The sequence below is a fragment of the Gavia stellata genome, chromosome 6, assembly GCF_030936135.1.
Source record: "Gavia stellata isolate bGavSte3 chromosome 6, bGavSte3.hap2, whole genome shotgun sequence".
In the NCBI taxonomy this organism is placed as follows: Eukaryota; Metazoa; Chordata; class Aves; order Gaviiformes; family Gaviidae; genus Gavia; species Gavia stellata.
The window spans coordinates 10,236,849-10,250,971 of record NC_082599.1 but is presented as its reverse complement, the minus strand read 5'-3'; the positions used below and the strand labels follow the sequence as shown (position 1 = coordinate 10,250,971).

Sequence of the window (14,123 nt, the reverse complement as noted above, 5' to 3'; positions counted from 1 at the left end):
GCCGGGGGGGGGGGGGGGGGGGCAGAGCACCTTTGTCGCGGTGGCACCGGCAGCCCCGGGGGCTCAGCCCCGCCGCCCCCCCGGGTGCGAAGCGGCCGCTCCCGGGAGCGGGGATGGGGGGGGCCACGGCGGCGGGGCCACGACAGGGACATTTCCAGCAGCCGAGCGCCTTCTCCCCGGGTCTGGCAAAGGCTTTTTGAAGGGAGAGCGTGTTTACCCTGGCAGCGCTTCGTGCCGCAGCCTGACCCTCCGCTCACACCGCCCCTGGGGAGTCCCCGCCGCCCCCCCCGGGGAAATGGGACCCTGGCGGGGGAGCGATCCCTCGCCCCGCTCTTTCCCTTTTCTGTTCGGGCCTGTTTGCGTTAGATAAGCAGGTCTAATAACACTATTGACAGACCCGGGGTTTCGTGGCAGGCTTGACTCCCTGACCCACAGGTGTTTATTCTTTCCGACTCGTTAAAAAGCGGTCGGCGGCGCGTTTACGGCAAATATTTGCCGTGTGCGGGAGTGGTGGAAAACTGTCACTGAATACACGGCGGGAGCCACCTCGGCCGGCGAAGCCAGGGAAGTCCCGCGGCTGGCAGGGCTCTCCCCGCGGAGAGGAGCCGGTTCGCCGTCCGTACACCGGACTTTCCCCTCCCGTTAACCCCCGGCCCGCCGCGCCCGCCTCTGCCGGAGTCCCCGGGGGTGGGAGCGGGGTGGTGGAAGGGGGCGGTCCGTCCCCGCTCGGCCGTGACAGGTGGGCGGCGGGGCCAATGGCGGGCGAGGCCGCAGCGCCGCCGGCCCAATGGGAGCCGCCTGCGGCCCTTGAAGGGGCGCGCCGCGGAGCGCGGCCGCACTGCCGCCCGCCGCCGCCGGGAGACGCGGCCGGCCCGGGGCCGCCCGACGCGCCGCGGTCCGCCCCCTGCCGCCCCAGCCCGCCGGCGCTCCCATGGAAAAATCCAAAAATTTCCGCATCGACGCGCTGCTGGCTGTCGACCCCCCCAAGGCGGCGGCGGCGGGGCAGAGCGCGCCGCTGGCCCTGGTCACCTCGCTGGGCGGCAGCGGCAGTAGCAGCAGCGGGAGCGGCAGCCCCCCGTCCTCCTCCTCCTCCTCGTCCTCCTCCGAGCACCCCGCCGGCGGCCCCGCCGACTGCCTGCGCACCGACAGCCCCTCTCCGCCGCGCCTCCTGGCCGCCCACTGCGCCCTGGTCCCCAAACCCGGCTTCTTGCCCGGTTCCGGCGCCGGCGCCCACCCGCATCACCACGCCTCGGCGGCCGGCATGGCCCTGGGACTGCACCCCGCGGCGCCCGGCGGGCCGGGCATGCCGGCGCAGGCGGCCCTCTACGGGCATCCCGTGTACGGCTACTCGGCGCTGGGCGGGCAGCACCCGGCCCTCTCCTACTCCTACTCGCAAGTGCAGGGAGCGCACCCATCCCACCCCGCCGCCGACCCCATCAAGCTCAGCGCCGGCACCTTCCAGCTGGACCAGTGGCTGCGGGCCTCCACCGCCGGCATGATCCTGCCCAAAATGCCCGACTTCAACTGTGAGTATTCGCCTCCCTCCGCCGCCAGCCCCTCCGTCCCCCGTCCCGGCGCAGGGGCCTACCGGGAGCTGTCTCCTTCCTGGAGGGAGGAAACACCCTCCCTGCCCCAGCCTAAATGAGCTGCAGATTTAAACAGGCCGTGACTTTGAATTTTTTTAATTTTTTTTCTTTTATTAGAAGGAGGAAAGAGGGATCCGCAATGGGAAGCGGGGATGTGTGGGTCGCCTCGCCATTCCCGGCCCCTGAGGAGCCCCTAACAGCTGGGTGTTTCACGGCAGGTTAAATAAGAAGGTGGCAAACCGCTTCCTGCCGTTGCGAACGCCCTTTCCCGCCGTTCACGGGGTGCTGAAGCAGCCGGGGAAGGGAGAGAGGAGGCGGTGGGGAGTGGGCAGGGACAGGAGCCCCCACGGTCTCCCCCAAAAACCCGGTCTCGATGTATCCCCCAAAAATACGGGGCGGCAAGTCCCATCACCCAGCCAGCGTTCTTAATTTTATTTCTCTGGGTTTATAATAATTATGGCAGGCTCCTCTAGGCAAACGGGCATACGGAGGATCTGGGGTTAGCCAAAAACGTGGGGTTCCGCGTTCCCTGGGGATAATGACTAGATATGAAATAAATATAGTCGGAAGGGTTTAGGTTTGGAACCAGGGAAGGCTGAAAATGCTGCGTTAAACCAGACAGTCCCGAAGTCCCAGCAAAGGCGCGGTGCTGAGCACTAGGCCTCACGGCGATGGGGACCTTGCGCGCATCTGTTTCAGGCAAAGATCATTTTCGGAGGTGTGAGCTCTCTGTGGGAATGGCCGGTTTAACAGTACCGGAGGTGTAGTTTTACGAAAATCATGCCAGGAAAAGAATTGCGAATTTTTTTTTTTCCTTCTCATACTCTGCACACACATTCGCAGACAAAAAAGTCCATTGTTTTCTCTCGAATTGGGGTTGTTTAGACTGGAACGTTCAGGAAGAAAAAAATAATTAGGAGAGCTGTCAGAGTCCTGCCTCTCAAACAAGGTGCAGGGGGGGAATAAATAACCGGAGAGAAACAAGAATGGAGCCTCGGAAAATCGCACCGCAGTGAGAAAACCTCCTCGGCGCTGCGGTCCGGGAGCGGACACTGTCCTTTTCTCTCTGCCCGCTTTAGCGAGCCGGCTCCAAACGCCACCGGGGAGCGAGAGCCGCCCCGTCGTAGTTTTCCGATTTTTCTAAACCAAATAAGCCAAAGTGCCGAAATGCACTGAGCAATGGGCGGTAGCGCGGCCGGGCGCATCCCCGGGGGTGTCCGCGCTCCGCGAAGGGGCTCAGTCCCCACCGGTGCCCTCCCCCTTGCCCATCGCCGGGCCTTTTTTTTTTTTTTTCTTGTGCAATCCCCGATTTTAATTATTATTTCTGAACACGGAAAACGTCGGTTTTTTTTTTTTTTTTTCGTTCAAACACAGTTTTCCAGCCCTCGCTGCTGTTTTACGCTCCGGCGGGCGGCCGGTGCCCGGCGGTCCCAGCCGGCGGGGGGGGGGGGGTGCCCGCCTGCAATCCCGTTAATTAAAGGAGTATGGGCAGGCTGGGAGTGCGGCAGGTTTAACTAAAGCATTAAATGGAGCAAATTGCTGCTCCCCGGAGAGCCCGGTACCCTTTCGCTGCGATCCCGGGCTCCGTTTTATTGTCTCGCACTTGCTAGACTCTTGGGAAATCAAGAGACATTTTTCTTTATTTAAAAGATTGAATTTAATTTTTTGGGGGGGGTCTCTGGAGGGGATCCCCTGACACCGTGCGAGGCGAGAAACCCCGGAGCCGGAGGGTCTGGCGGCCGCAGGAGATCCCTCCCTCGGTCCGTGCTCCGGTGGATAACTCTCCGTCCTGCCCAACCTCCCCTCCACCGTCTTCCCTGCCCACCCCCGCCCCGGGGGGTGCCCGGCCACGGCCGGGCGGCTCCGCGCTCACCTCCGCTCCTCTCCTTTCCCAGCCCAGGCGCAGTCCAACCTGCTGGGGAAGTGCCGCCGGCCCCGCACGGCCTTCACCAGCCAGCAGCTGCTGGAGCTGGAGCACCAGTTCAAGCTCAACAAGTACCTCTCCCGGCCCAAGCGCTTCGAGGTGGCCACGTCGCTGATGCTCACCGAGACGCAGGTGAGTGCCCCCGGCCCCGGGGGCGAAGGGTGGACGGGGGATGCTGCCGTGGGGGGGGCGGTGGATGAGGCGGTGTCTGTGTGGTTCCCCCCACGTCTCCCCCAGGTGAAGATCTGGTTCCAGAACCGGCGCATGAAGTGGAAGCGCAGCAAGAAGGCGAAGGAGCAGGCGGCGCAGGAGGCCGAGAAGCAGAAGGGGGGCGGCGGGGAGGACAAGGGGGATGAGGACCTGCTGCTGCCCGCCCCGGAGAAGAGCGGCGGGAGGAGGATGCGGGAGCTGCCCGACAGCGAACCCGAGGACGATGAGGAGGAGGAGGAAGAGGAAGAGGCGGCGGCCGGGCGGTGCTGCCCCTACCACTCCTCCGACTGCTCCGAGGCGGACGAGGAGGACACGCAGCCCCGGGGCCGGCACGGAGCCCCGGCGCAGCCCCAGTGAGCCCCCCCGCACGCCCCGTTCCCTCCAGCCACGGGCTCTGCCCGTCCGCCCGGGGCGGGGGGAGCCCCGCCGCTCCCGGTCGGCACCGGCCCCGCTCCCCTGCCCCCCTCCCGCCCTTGTTCTGATTTCTCCCTGCTTGGAGGGGGATGGAGAAGAGGATCCTCCGCATGCCGGGCGGGAAGAGGATTTACGGTGAATACAGTGTTATTATTGACTGAAAATCAGACAAAACTTGAGCCCCCCCCCCCCTATCCCTGCCCCCTGGAAGCGCGTTCCTTTCGCTGAGTATGGGAAATGTTTTGTTCTTACTATATATCGGGAAAACTGTTTATGTCATGAACGTTAAAACTGCTGGAAATCTCAATACTGTCTTTATTTTTGTATATCGTATTTATAAAAAAAAAAAAATTACCTCTACTTATGCATGCTAAATTATTCCCCAGGCCCTTCCACCTGCCGATGGGGTGGAAAATAAACGGCGTTTTGTACTTGAGATGTATGAGCGCTCTGTGCGGGGGGGTTGCTTGGCTCTCCCGGGCGGGGGGTGCCGGGGGGTCCCCCTGCTCTGGGCGGTGCTGAAGCGCCCGGGAAGGAGCGGAGAACAGGTTTCTAACCCGAGTTTAATTCGGCGCCGCAGCCGTCGTGCGACATGCGACATCGGAGTGGGCCTTTCCGAGAGGAGTGCCTCGGCACAGGGGAGGAATCAAGACGGCTCCTCCCCGCCCCCGGGTTGTGTTTTGCTGCTTTCCAGGCTCCCCCCCGGCAGCAGAGCTGCGTGTCCCACTCGGGTACCGGGGGAGCGATGCTTTCGGGAGCCTGGGGCTGGGATGGGGGGAACCGGGGCGGAACCGGGTCCCTCTCCCGCCTCGGGGCTGCAAACCCGGAGCCAGAGCGTAAGAAATGAGGGAGCAGCGCTGGTTTCCAGGGACGGCCCGGCTCGCAAACAAGCGAGGAGCTCCGGCGGGTGGAAGGGGGCGAGGGGCTCCCGCGCCCTCCCCGGTACCGAGGAGGGGACCCCCCCACTCCCCGACGGCCGCCACGGCAGCGAAGCGCGGGCGCTTCGATAACTGCGGGATTTATCTCGCCAATAAATTTGCAGATCAATTCATCCTTGTCACCGCAGCTCTTCCCAAAATCAATTATAGCGAATTTAAATATAATCACTGGCTCATCCATACCAGCTCGGGGCCACGTCTGGCAATTCATCCCCGCTAATGAATTACGGCGCGGCTCGGCTCCCGCGTAGGGCTGCGCAGGGACCCGCCGCAGCCTGAGGGTCCCCGCCGCCGGGCGCGGTCCCCGGCCCCCCGCATCCCCCCGCATCCCCCCGCATCCCCCCGCATCCCGGATGCCGCCGCTGCCCCGTAGAGCCCCGGAGGATGAAAAGCGCCGAAATACGGAGTGTTTCCCCTCCCGTATGCCTTAAAAAAAAAAAAAAGGGGGATTTTTTTACAAACCCGCGTTAACCTTTCACATGAGAGCAGCATGGCCCCTCTAAACGGCTTCTATAACGACCCGTCCCGTACAACACAGTCTGGCGGATACATGAGATTATGGCATGGGATTACACGAAGGAAAAGAGTTGTCCGTCACGGAGAGCTTCGGGTGGTACCGGCTGGAGGCGGCATTTAGAGACAATGCCGGCAGTGATTAGTTTACCGGCCCGGCACACCCAGCGCGCCGGGGGGATACGCCGTAAATCACACACGTTCACGGGGTAAATCATAAATCTAGATGGATCCCATATGTCAGAAAGCTTGATGGGGATAAACTTGATTTGGGCTTGATCGATACCTCCCCCCTTGCACGGAAACAATCACGTCTGAGGCGCTAATTTGAATTTGTAAATGATTTCTTTTCGGCCACAGGTTGTAGAGAATTTAAGGTGATAGAAAAATAAAGGCATTAGTTGCCCTGCCATTTTCCACGCCGCCGGCTGCGGCTGCCCCTTCGTGGATGAGCGCCCGCGCGGGGCCGCGGCGGCTCCTCCGCCCCAAACCCGGCGGTGCGTCCGAGTTACTCACTTCCAGCAGGATTTACCTCTTGCTTACACCTTGAAATAGCCAAACCGCATCAGCCTGGAGGACACATCGTTGTCTTAAAAAAAATTAACAATTAAAAAAAAAAAAAAGAAAAAGCTACCTGAGATCACCCCCCCCCAAAAAAAAAAAAAGATCCTCCCTCAGCCATTAATTTTCAATTAAATACCCGCTAATTAAACTGGCAGACGTGCGCCACCGGGCCAGAAATTTACTGTATGCCTAAGAGGTGTGTGTCCAAACGTGTCTCAGCCCTGTGAAAAACAGCCTTGCGGGGTACAGGCAACCATTCACGGACTCTGTATCAAAGTCCTACCGGTGTATTGTGTCTGTCTCAATAAAATTAATCTCTTTAAAGCCCAGCGTCTCACAAGAATACCTTCAGTGTTCCAGACTACAAGGGCAAATATGTTTTTCAGATTCTGTTTTTATGGACGGATTAAAGTTTATTTTCCATAATAGGGCACCTAATAAAACTCATAAAGCTCTGTCAGTCTTACAGCTGGTGGCCTCATTTAACACTTTCACTTCGTAAATCATTTTACAACTTACCAGGTGTTTCCAAAACTGAAAGGAGAGGAGGAGGGGAAGAGAGCACGAGGCGGGGAAAGAGAAATTAAAGTCGCTTAAAATATAGATACGGTCCTTGGGCGGTGGGTGCGCTTGCACTGTCGCTTGGAAGGGCTTCAAAGAAGGTGTCGATCCCAACGGGGGAGAAAAGCCTTTTAATCAGGATTTCCCACGCTCTTTTGAAGTGGAGGCTCGTCCCCACGTGCCGCGCAATCAAAGGCTCGGGGTGATTAGCGGAGCCCGGTGACGTGCGCGACACGCTCTGCGCCCCACCCCGCGGAGGCTCCGCTCCCGCTCCCGCTGCCGGGGCGGCCCGGCCCGGCCCCGGGCGGTGGGTGCCGCGGGGTTTGCTCAGCCGGGCAGCATCAAAGGGGTCCCGTTATCTCCCGCAGCCCCAGGTCAGCCAGAGGCCGGGCTGGGGATGGAGGGGACGCGCTCTCCGGCCAAGCATCGCCCTGGGGTCGCCCCCACACTCAGCCCCGGGGGGCCCCACACCCAGCCTCACCCCCCTGCACCCGACGGCGGTACCCCTTCCCCTGCCCCAGGGTCCTCATGCTCCCAGCCTGCCTCCCACCCCAGCTTCCCCGCACCCGGTGTGCCCCCCCCCCCCCCGCACGCATCCCCAAGGGGCCCCCCCACCCAGCCCTGGGGTGCCCCGTTGGTGTTGGTGGGGTCACTTTGCCTTGGGACCCAGCGCAGGCAGGGCTAGCAAGGCTTTAATCTAACCCCCTGTTTGTAATTTCATTATTCAATCGGTTCCCTCCCCCAGACACAGTAGGTAACAAGCCTCTTAAAACTTTCATTGCTGTACTTGAGAAGTGGTAAGTATGAACATGGACCTTTGGTGGACATTTTACTTTAAAAAGCAACATGGTTTAGGCATGGATGTCATTAACTGGCAATTTCATAAGCATTAAGTGCTAAAACAAAAGAACCAAAATAGGATCCATATGCTTGGGGTAAACCTGCTAAAAGTCTTTCAAATGGGAAACCATAAATATATAATCCTCCTCAAACTCTCCCTGAAACTGCTGGGAATGAAATACTTCACTAGCAGAAAGACCATTGATTATTTCTGAAGTCCAAACTGTTATGCTAATCCAAAACAAAGGGATTAATACCAGCTTTTTCTCTAGTTCTTAGTAAGAGTGTACCCCTTCCCTTTACGCCTGCAGGGCCACGAGTGGGAGGGTTGCGTGCTCGCCGCTCCCCGTGTGATTGCGAGCGGCTCTGATTTCTGTTCCCGGCTCTGATTTCCCCGCCGGGGCCTACACTAAGAGTTCGTTCCCCAGGTGCCACCTCGGGCACCAGAGATCCCTCAGGGTGGTGAATCTCAGCATAGATCCCCTTCTTTCTTTCCCAGCTTTCCCCTTGTGTGCTGTGGGTGCCTGGAAAACCGCACAGTGCCTCTGCTGTGAAAGCAGAAGCATTATTTTTTAATTCCTGAGCCATACACCATCCCTGTGATGTGCAGGGTGCTTCTCGGTTGGCTGTTTGAATCCCATGAGCGGCAACACAGGACAAACAGTGGGAGGGATGAAGCTCCCAGAGCATCTTAGTGTCTCTTAGGCATTGTGTGTAGTGACTAAATTACAGTCCTTCTGCCCCCAAAATGCTGGTTCAGTTCTGGTCAGAGTTAAATACCAACTGCACATTACTCTGGGAGGTAATCAACAACTGTGATACACTGGTTTGATTTCTTACTTTGCACTAAGGCTCATGCAATCAAGATCACACCTACGGTGAGTTGGGGTTGTCCTTGAGTAATTGATTAGGTGATTTTGACTTTTCTGGGACTTTATTTTCTTGCCTTGAGGAGTGAGGTGTTGTGCAATGTCTCCTCCAAAGAGTTCTCTGCAAGGGCAGTGGCTCCGGGTGGTATTTACTGTCTTACACTCCCTACCTTGAGGGCTGAAGAGCTTTGATTTAACGGAAGTCCTGGGGCTCTCCTTGTGTGGAAATGGAAGTGCCTGCATGGAAATGGGATCATCCGCGACACGTAGGAGCTCAGAGTGGTCATCTAGTGGTCTTTCTCTGATCACAAGCTACTATCAAAATTTGGCTTTCAGCTTCTTTTTGGAAAAGAAACAGGTTTTGCTTGGTTAAATCTAACTGGGACTGGTCTCTAAAATCGGTAAATGAGAAGAATGATGCCCTTTTCCTCTTGTAAAACCCAGCAGAGCCAGTGGCTTGCAATGGGTTGTGTAGCTGGAAGGCTTAGCTCCATTTTACTGCTTGTAGGACATTTGCAAGCAGATCACAATTTCCTCTAATTAATCCATTATTTGAAATTATTATTCACAGGACTTCTGTTAATGTTCTTGGCTGATGGCAGCTTTTGGCAGGTGGGACCCATGTCTGAAGAGGGAGCACGGATGGACAATGCAGAAGCCTCTAATTTGGCTGCCTCCTCTCTTCCTGCACAGAGGAGACGGGGATGGAGAATTCCCGTCTCCATCCAGCCCTGCTGGGCTGTGCGTACCATTTCCATAAATACAAACGAAAGGCAGCCAGCATGGATTTTAAACTGGGGATGGGGCAGGGGAGAGATCCCAATTTAGAACAACATCTCAAGGATGGGGCAGATTGGCCATCGCTTGCTATCCCCGGATGCCCTTTCTGGAAAGTACGTGAAAGCCAAGGATGCCCTTTCTGGAAAGTACGTGAAAGCCAAGCACAAGCCGCCGAGCCGCCTCCGGTGCTAATTTCTGCAGTGTAACAGCAGCTGGTGATGCGCAGAGGTCTGCATAGGCTATCTAATGATTCTTTCTGGACTTCAACATGATGAATCTATAAAGCATGTATTGCTGCAGCAGCTAGGTGCAATTTTAGAAATGTTAATGAGTAATTACATAAAGGTTGTCCACAGTCATTGATGTTAATCACTGTTCTTTTGCCAGGGATAATTAAGATGACACTTCAGCAGCGTCAGCCAGTGGTTCCTGCTGTCTCTGCTGTCTCCTTCTTCCCCTCCCAGCTCCTGCCACGGCTCTCACCCTCCTTTGGGGATCTTCTTGACTCCCTTCACCCCTCCATGCTCTTAGCCCCCCAACTTTTCTGAGGGGCCTGATTAACTGTGGCCTGAGGATTTGTAAGCCATGAATGAGCATTTCACATGGTCTTGGGAGGGTGAGCTGAGGGTACCAGGAGAAGCAGATTTGGGTGATGTGAGGCAGTGATCTGCTGCCTCCGTGGTCCTGCCCAGAGCATCATGGCACTCAGCTCCATTCTGCAAGTAATTTGCTTAGGCAATTTGTGCAAGTTACTTCACCTTTCTTTGGCCTCCACCTCATGAAACAGCTGGTCTTCTTGCCTTTTTTGCCTTTTCGTGTGCCTTGGAAACCTCTGATGAAAGGATCATGGTCAGTATTAATGACTATGGAGGAGCTGGCATAACAGCTGTGTAAGTATATGGTTTGTTGTAATAAAACTTACAAATTGTATCCACGTTTCTCACTCTCCAGCCCGTGATCAGACCCTGTTCAGTGTAACGCAGGTTTCGGGTGATGATGGAGGTTTCAGTGGAGGAGAGAGACCCCGGCTGTGCCACTGAAACCTGTGGGTGGGTGGGTCGGGGTGCGAGTTCATCTCATGCTTCTCCTGCAGATTTCCTGGGTCAATACGTCGAAGGGCCTGCGTGCTGGTTCCCTGGCTGTAGGACAGCGAGGAGATGGGTGTACGACCTGTTCACCCGCAGGGACTACGTAGTGGCATTGCGATGGGAAGGTCAGCCTAGGTGTCTAAAGCTGGATCACCCCCGGGGAGCAGGAGCTCCCAGCAGCGTGCAGGTAGCTGGTACTTGCACCATGAAAAAGTTCTCCTGTTCTGTTGACCCTGAAGCTGCCCAGGGAGGAGACCTCTCTCGTTACTACGGATCCTCATGGGTGCTCTTTGCTTTGGGGATGGGAGGAAGAAAGCTCCTTTCATCAGCTGAGGATGGCAAGATATCTGAAACCTCCACTCCTTTATTCTTCCAGATCTTCATCTTTAGGACTGATAAATACATCTAGAGGTTACATTTGAGGGTGGATTTTAGCAGCAGAGGAGTGTGTGGTAATGCTGAAAAAACTTAATGTCCTCTTCTGCAAAACCTGTTAATCCTGTGGCTCCGACAGCTCCACATCAGCCTTGGGTAGCCCTGGCTCCTCCCTGGAGGAGGCCATTTCAGGGAAAGTGTTACTCAGCATCCGTGAGAGTGTCAAAAACCTGGCCAGGAATAAAGATTTCTACTCCTTAGCAGTCCGAAAGCTCCCTTAAACGCACAAACCTGGTATAAGGTTTCATAAGAGAAGGGCAGCCCAAGAAACATCAATGGGTCTGGTATCTCTCCAGATCCAATTCTCATGTTGCTTTCAGACCACAAAGAAGAAAACCAAACCGATTCAAAACCAGCAGCAGCTTTCAAGAGGACCTATTGCTGGCTGCTCAAGCTCTGAAGCCATGTTGAGGAGCTCCCTAGAGCCTCCCTCGACGGCTTTTATCATCGTAGGAAACGCTTATGATTTGCAATTGCTGTCCCTGCCTTTCTGCACTGCTTCCTAACCGCTGCTGCACAGCACCTGCATAATCCTTGGCATAACAAAAATTTTCAAGAGACCAACAGGCTTAGTTTCATCTTTATACGAACCATTTAGTTAGGGAATTTGGAAAGTTAACACCAGCTAGTCAATGTTTTAAGAGTGAATTGAACTACAGAGTAAGGAAAAGAAAAAAAAAAAAAATCCTTCCAGAATCTACAGCTTGGGCTGAGGAGAAGAGGTGATTTTGTGAAGAAGATGCAAGCCTAGAAAATGCAATCAAGATGACTTTTTTTTTTCCCCAAGGTGACACTGAGCATACCTTGACTTATTGTCTCTATACCAGAAAAATGCATTGCTCCATCCCCTGGCTGTAAGTGAAGGCTGTTCCCGCAGTGGGCTTCACTGCCTCCTCACAGTATTCCCTGTTATTTCACACCAGGGCCGTGTGTGCCGGCACACCCAGGAGAGATTTGAGGGTACTCTTACCGTCTGAACAGTAAAAGGTCCATAATGGAGTTTTTAATGAAAAATGTGTCATGCTTGGAAATCTTTCACATTTGAAAATGAAACCACCATTTCACTGTTACTGACAGAAGACTTTAAAGGAACTGTTCAAAGAAGGTCTCCATTTGTAACCTTACTACGTACCTCTCATTCTCATTACATTACTTAGTCATTTTTTAATATATGCACTTTGAAGTCCTCCATTCGCACAAAGTGAGCCAGTTTTGGTGTGTGAACTGTTTTGTCCTAGGACACAAGTTTTAAGGAATTTTTGGTGCCAGCTGGCTCTTCCTAAGCTTATTCTTGATAGATGCTCATTTCATTTCCTTGAAGTGTTATTAGGGAAACCACATGATATCCGATTCTGAATTGTGCATGCATCTAAATTAGCGGAAGGCTACTGTAATTAGTTTTAAAGCAAGGCTGCAGGTCGCACCAGAATTTGAGGATAGCACAGCTGGTTTATACGGGCAGCTGTGATGTCCATGTCTGCAGGCCTCATGGTAAACTAAGCTTTACTGGTGGGCGAAGGCAGGTTCCCCCAGGAGATGAAATCACGAAAAGTGGCATATGGTAAAAGAGTCGTATCTCTACCTACAATTCCTGAAATCAGTCCAGCCCAAAAAGCCTTGGGTAAAACTTACACCCCGCCTTTGGAAAAGCGACCCTACGGATCAAATTGTCTCCTGAAAACAAAAGTGCTTCATCTACTGCAGGGAAAAATCATGTATTGATTCTCGCACGCATGGGACGTAGCTGGGCACTAAGCCGCTATTAGACTCAATGCAACAAAAATTTGAGTATTAGAGCTGCCACTTGCGTATTTATTAAGCTGAAAGCGCTGTCACACTCATTTGGCACCGCGCTGCTCCCGGGCTGTAACTTTTCATGTGCAAAGTTCACCCGTAGAACAATGTGAATCAAACGATCCCAGATGTGCTTTAAGTACAGTATTGGGTTGCACACCTTCGCTAGCACGAGGCAGGGCAGACCTGCTTGCGTCTGCGCTTTCGGAGCACGACTGATATCAAGCCGTCATCCCCGGTGCGCAGGACAATGGAAAAATGTCAAGTTAAAAAAGCCCTGCAGATACTTGGCCCATTCAGGTGCGGTGCTAAAATCCTGCTAAAAGGACTTGCGTGTGATTTATCAGCGTAACACTCTGGCCAAAGCTAAAAACCAGACTTTACTGCCCTGTTAATTTTGATACAGAAAACAGAGAGAGTTTAAAACATCGCTGTCCAGCTTAAAACAAAAATTGAAACTGTGATAATAGCTATGAGTGGATAGTGCCGTTTAAAGGGGGAACTGAAGGCTTCTGCTATATAGCTAGAAAAATATCAAACAACCAGCTTTTAGTTAAATGCATTTAAAGCAAATCACGCCCTATTTTCCACTGGCTTGTGGGGAGTAAAGATTAGTGTTGCAACCGTAGCTGCTTGGTTTTCCAGTGTAGAGTATTTTTACTAATTCAAAGCCCTTTTCTGCTCATGAAGTAGTAACTCCCCCAAACCTCCTTTATGGAAGAATGTTGGACATTTTAAGTGGCATCTCTCTTACTGGAACAATCAGGGAATGCTTCTCAGGGAGGTTTGATGTTGGCTAACAGACTAATACTCAATAGGAAGAAACCTCAACATGCTGTATTTTGTGTATGTGTGTTATTGAACATTTATTGTGCGGCAGACAAAGCAAAACGTGTCCAAGTGTGGTGTAATTTCTCCAGCAGCCTCTGCTGGCAGTCCGTGCTCAGTCTGCAGTTTTGCAGGAAGCTGCTTGCCAGCATTCAGACTTGCTGCTGTTACAGAGAGACCTTATAGCGCTGACAGCCCTGCTATAAGGAGGAGACACTTTGGCAGAGCTAGCTTTGCTGGTGACAAGTTTTCTCTCCAGGGTTAAAAAGATTATATATACATATAAAATATATAATATATTTACACATACATTTGTACATATATAATAATCATAAAATATATTATGTATAAATATACAATATATAGTTTAATATAAATATATAAAAAATACAAAATAATCTCAGATTTCCTTTTTACACATGCCTCATATCTTTGGGATGTGACTGGACTCCAGAAGCGACAGCTTGCAGATGCGTGCGTACATCAATAGCACACTCTGACAGGCCTTCCACCTCCATCAGGCTGTGGCAGTTTGGCCAGGAGGACCACGGAAAAAATTGTTAAACATGGCAAGATCCAAGACTCAGGAATTCACATTTATTTTAAAATTGTCAAATTTGTGTTTAACAGTTATTCTCTCACTGAATCACAGCGAGAGGACGGGATTTACGTAGAATCACCCGCAGCAACTGTCCTTGTACTGTGACAACGGCACTGGGGACTGGCGGTTTATTTTGGCTGCTTTCATTGAAAATTCACTTTTTCAAAAAGTTTATGTT

The 14,123-nt window shown here is 53.7% G+C and overlaps 1 protein-coding gene across 1 annotated transcript; it reads left to right on the top strand.

Annotated features, from left to right (window-relative positions):
* The first annotated feature begins 931 nt into the window (after positions 1-931).
* MNX1 (motor neuron and pancreas homeobox 1) lies at positions 932-4,077 on the top strand. Its single transcript, XM_059819056.1, has 3 exons — positions 932-1,526; positions 3,482-3,642; positions 3,748-4,077. Exons 1-3 carry the CDS (start codon positions 932-934, stop codon positions 4,075-4,077), a joined length of 1,086 nt encoding a protein of 361 aa, XP_059675039.1.
* The last annotated feature ends 10,046 nt before the right edge of the window (positions 4,078-14,123 follow it).

Excerpts from the sequence above, each read along its gene's own strand:
- MNX1 (XM_059819056.1), top strand. The coding sequence starts at position 932 with ATGGAAAAATCCAAAAATTTCCGCATCGACGCGCTGCTGGCTGTCGAC. Across the intron at positions 1,527-3,481 it reads CAAAATGCCCGACTTCAACT|CCCAGGCGCAGTCCAACCTG; the intron begins GTGAGTATTCGC and ends CTCCTTTCCCAG. Across the intron at positions 3,643-3,747 it reads TGATGCTCACCGAGACGCAG|GTGAAGATCTGGTTCCAGAA; the intron begins GTGAGTGCCCCC and ends CGTCTCCCCCAG.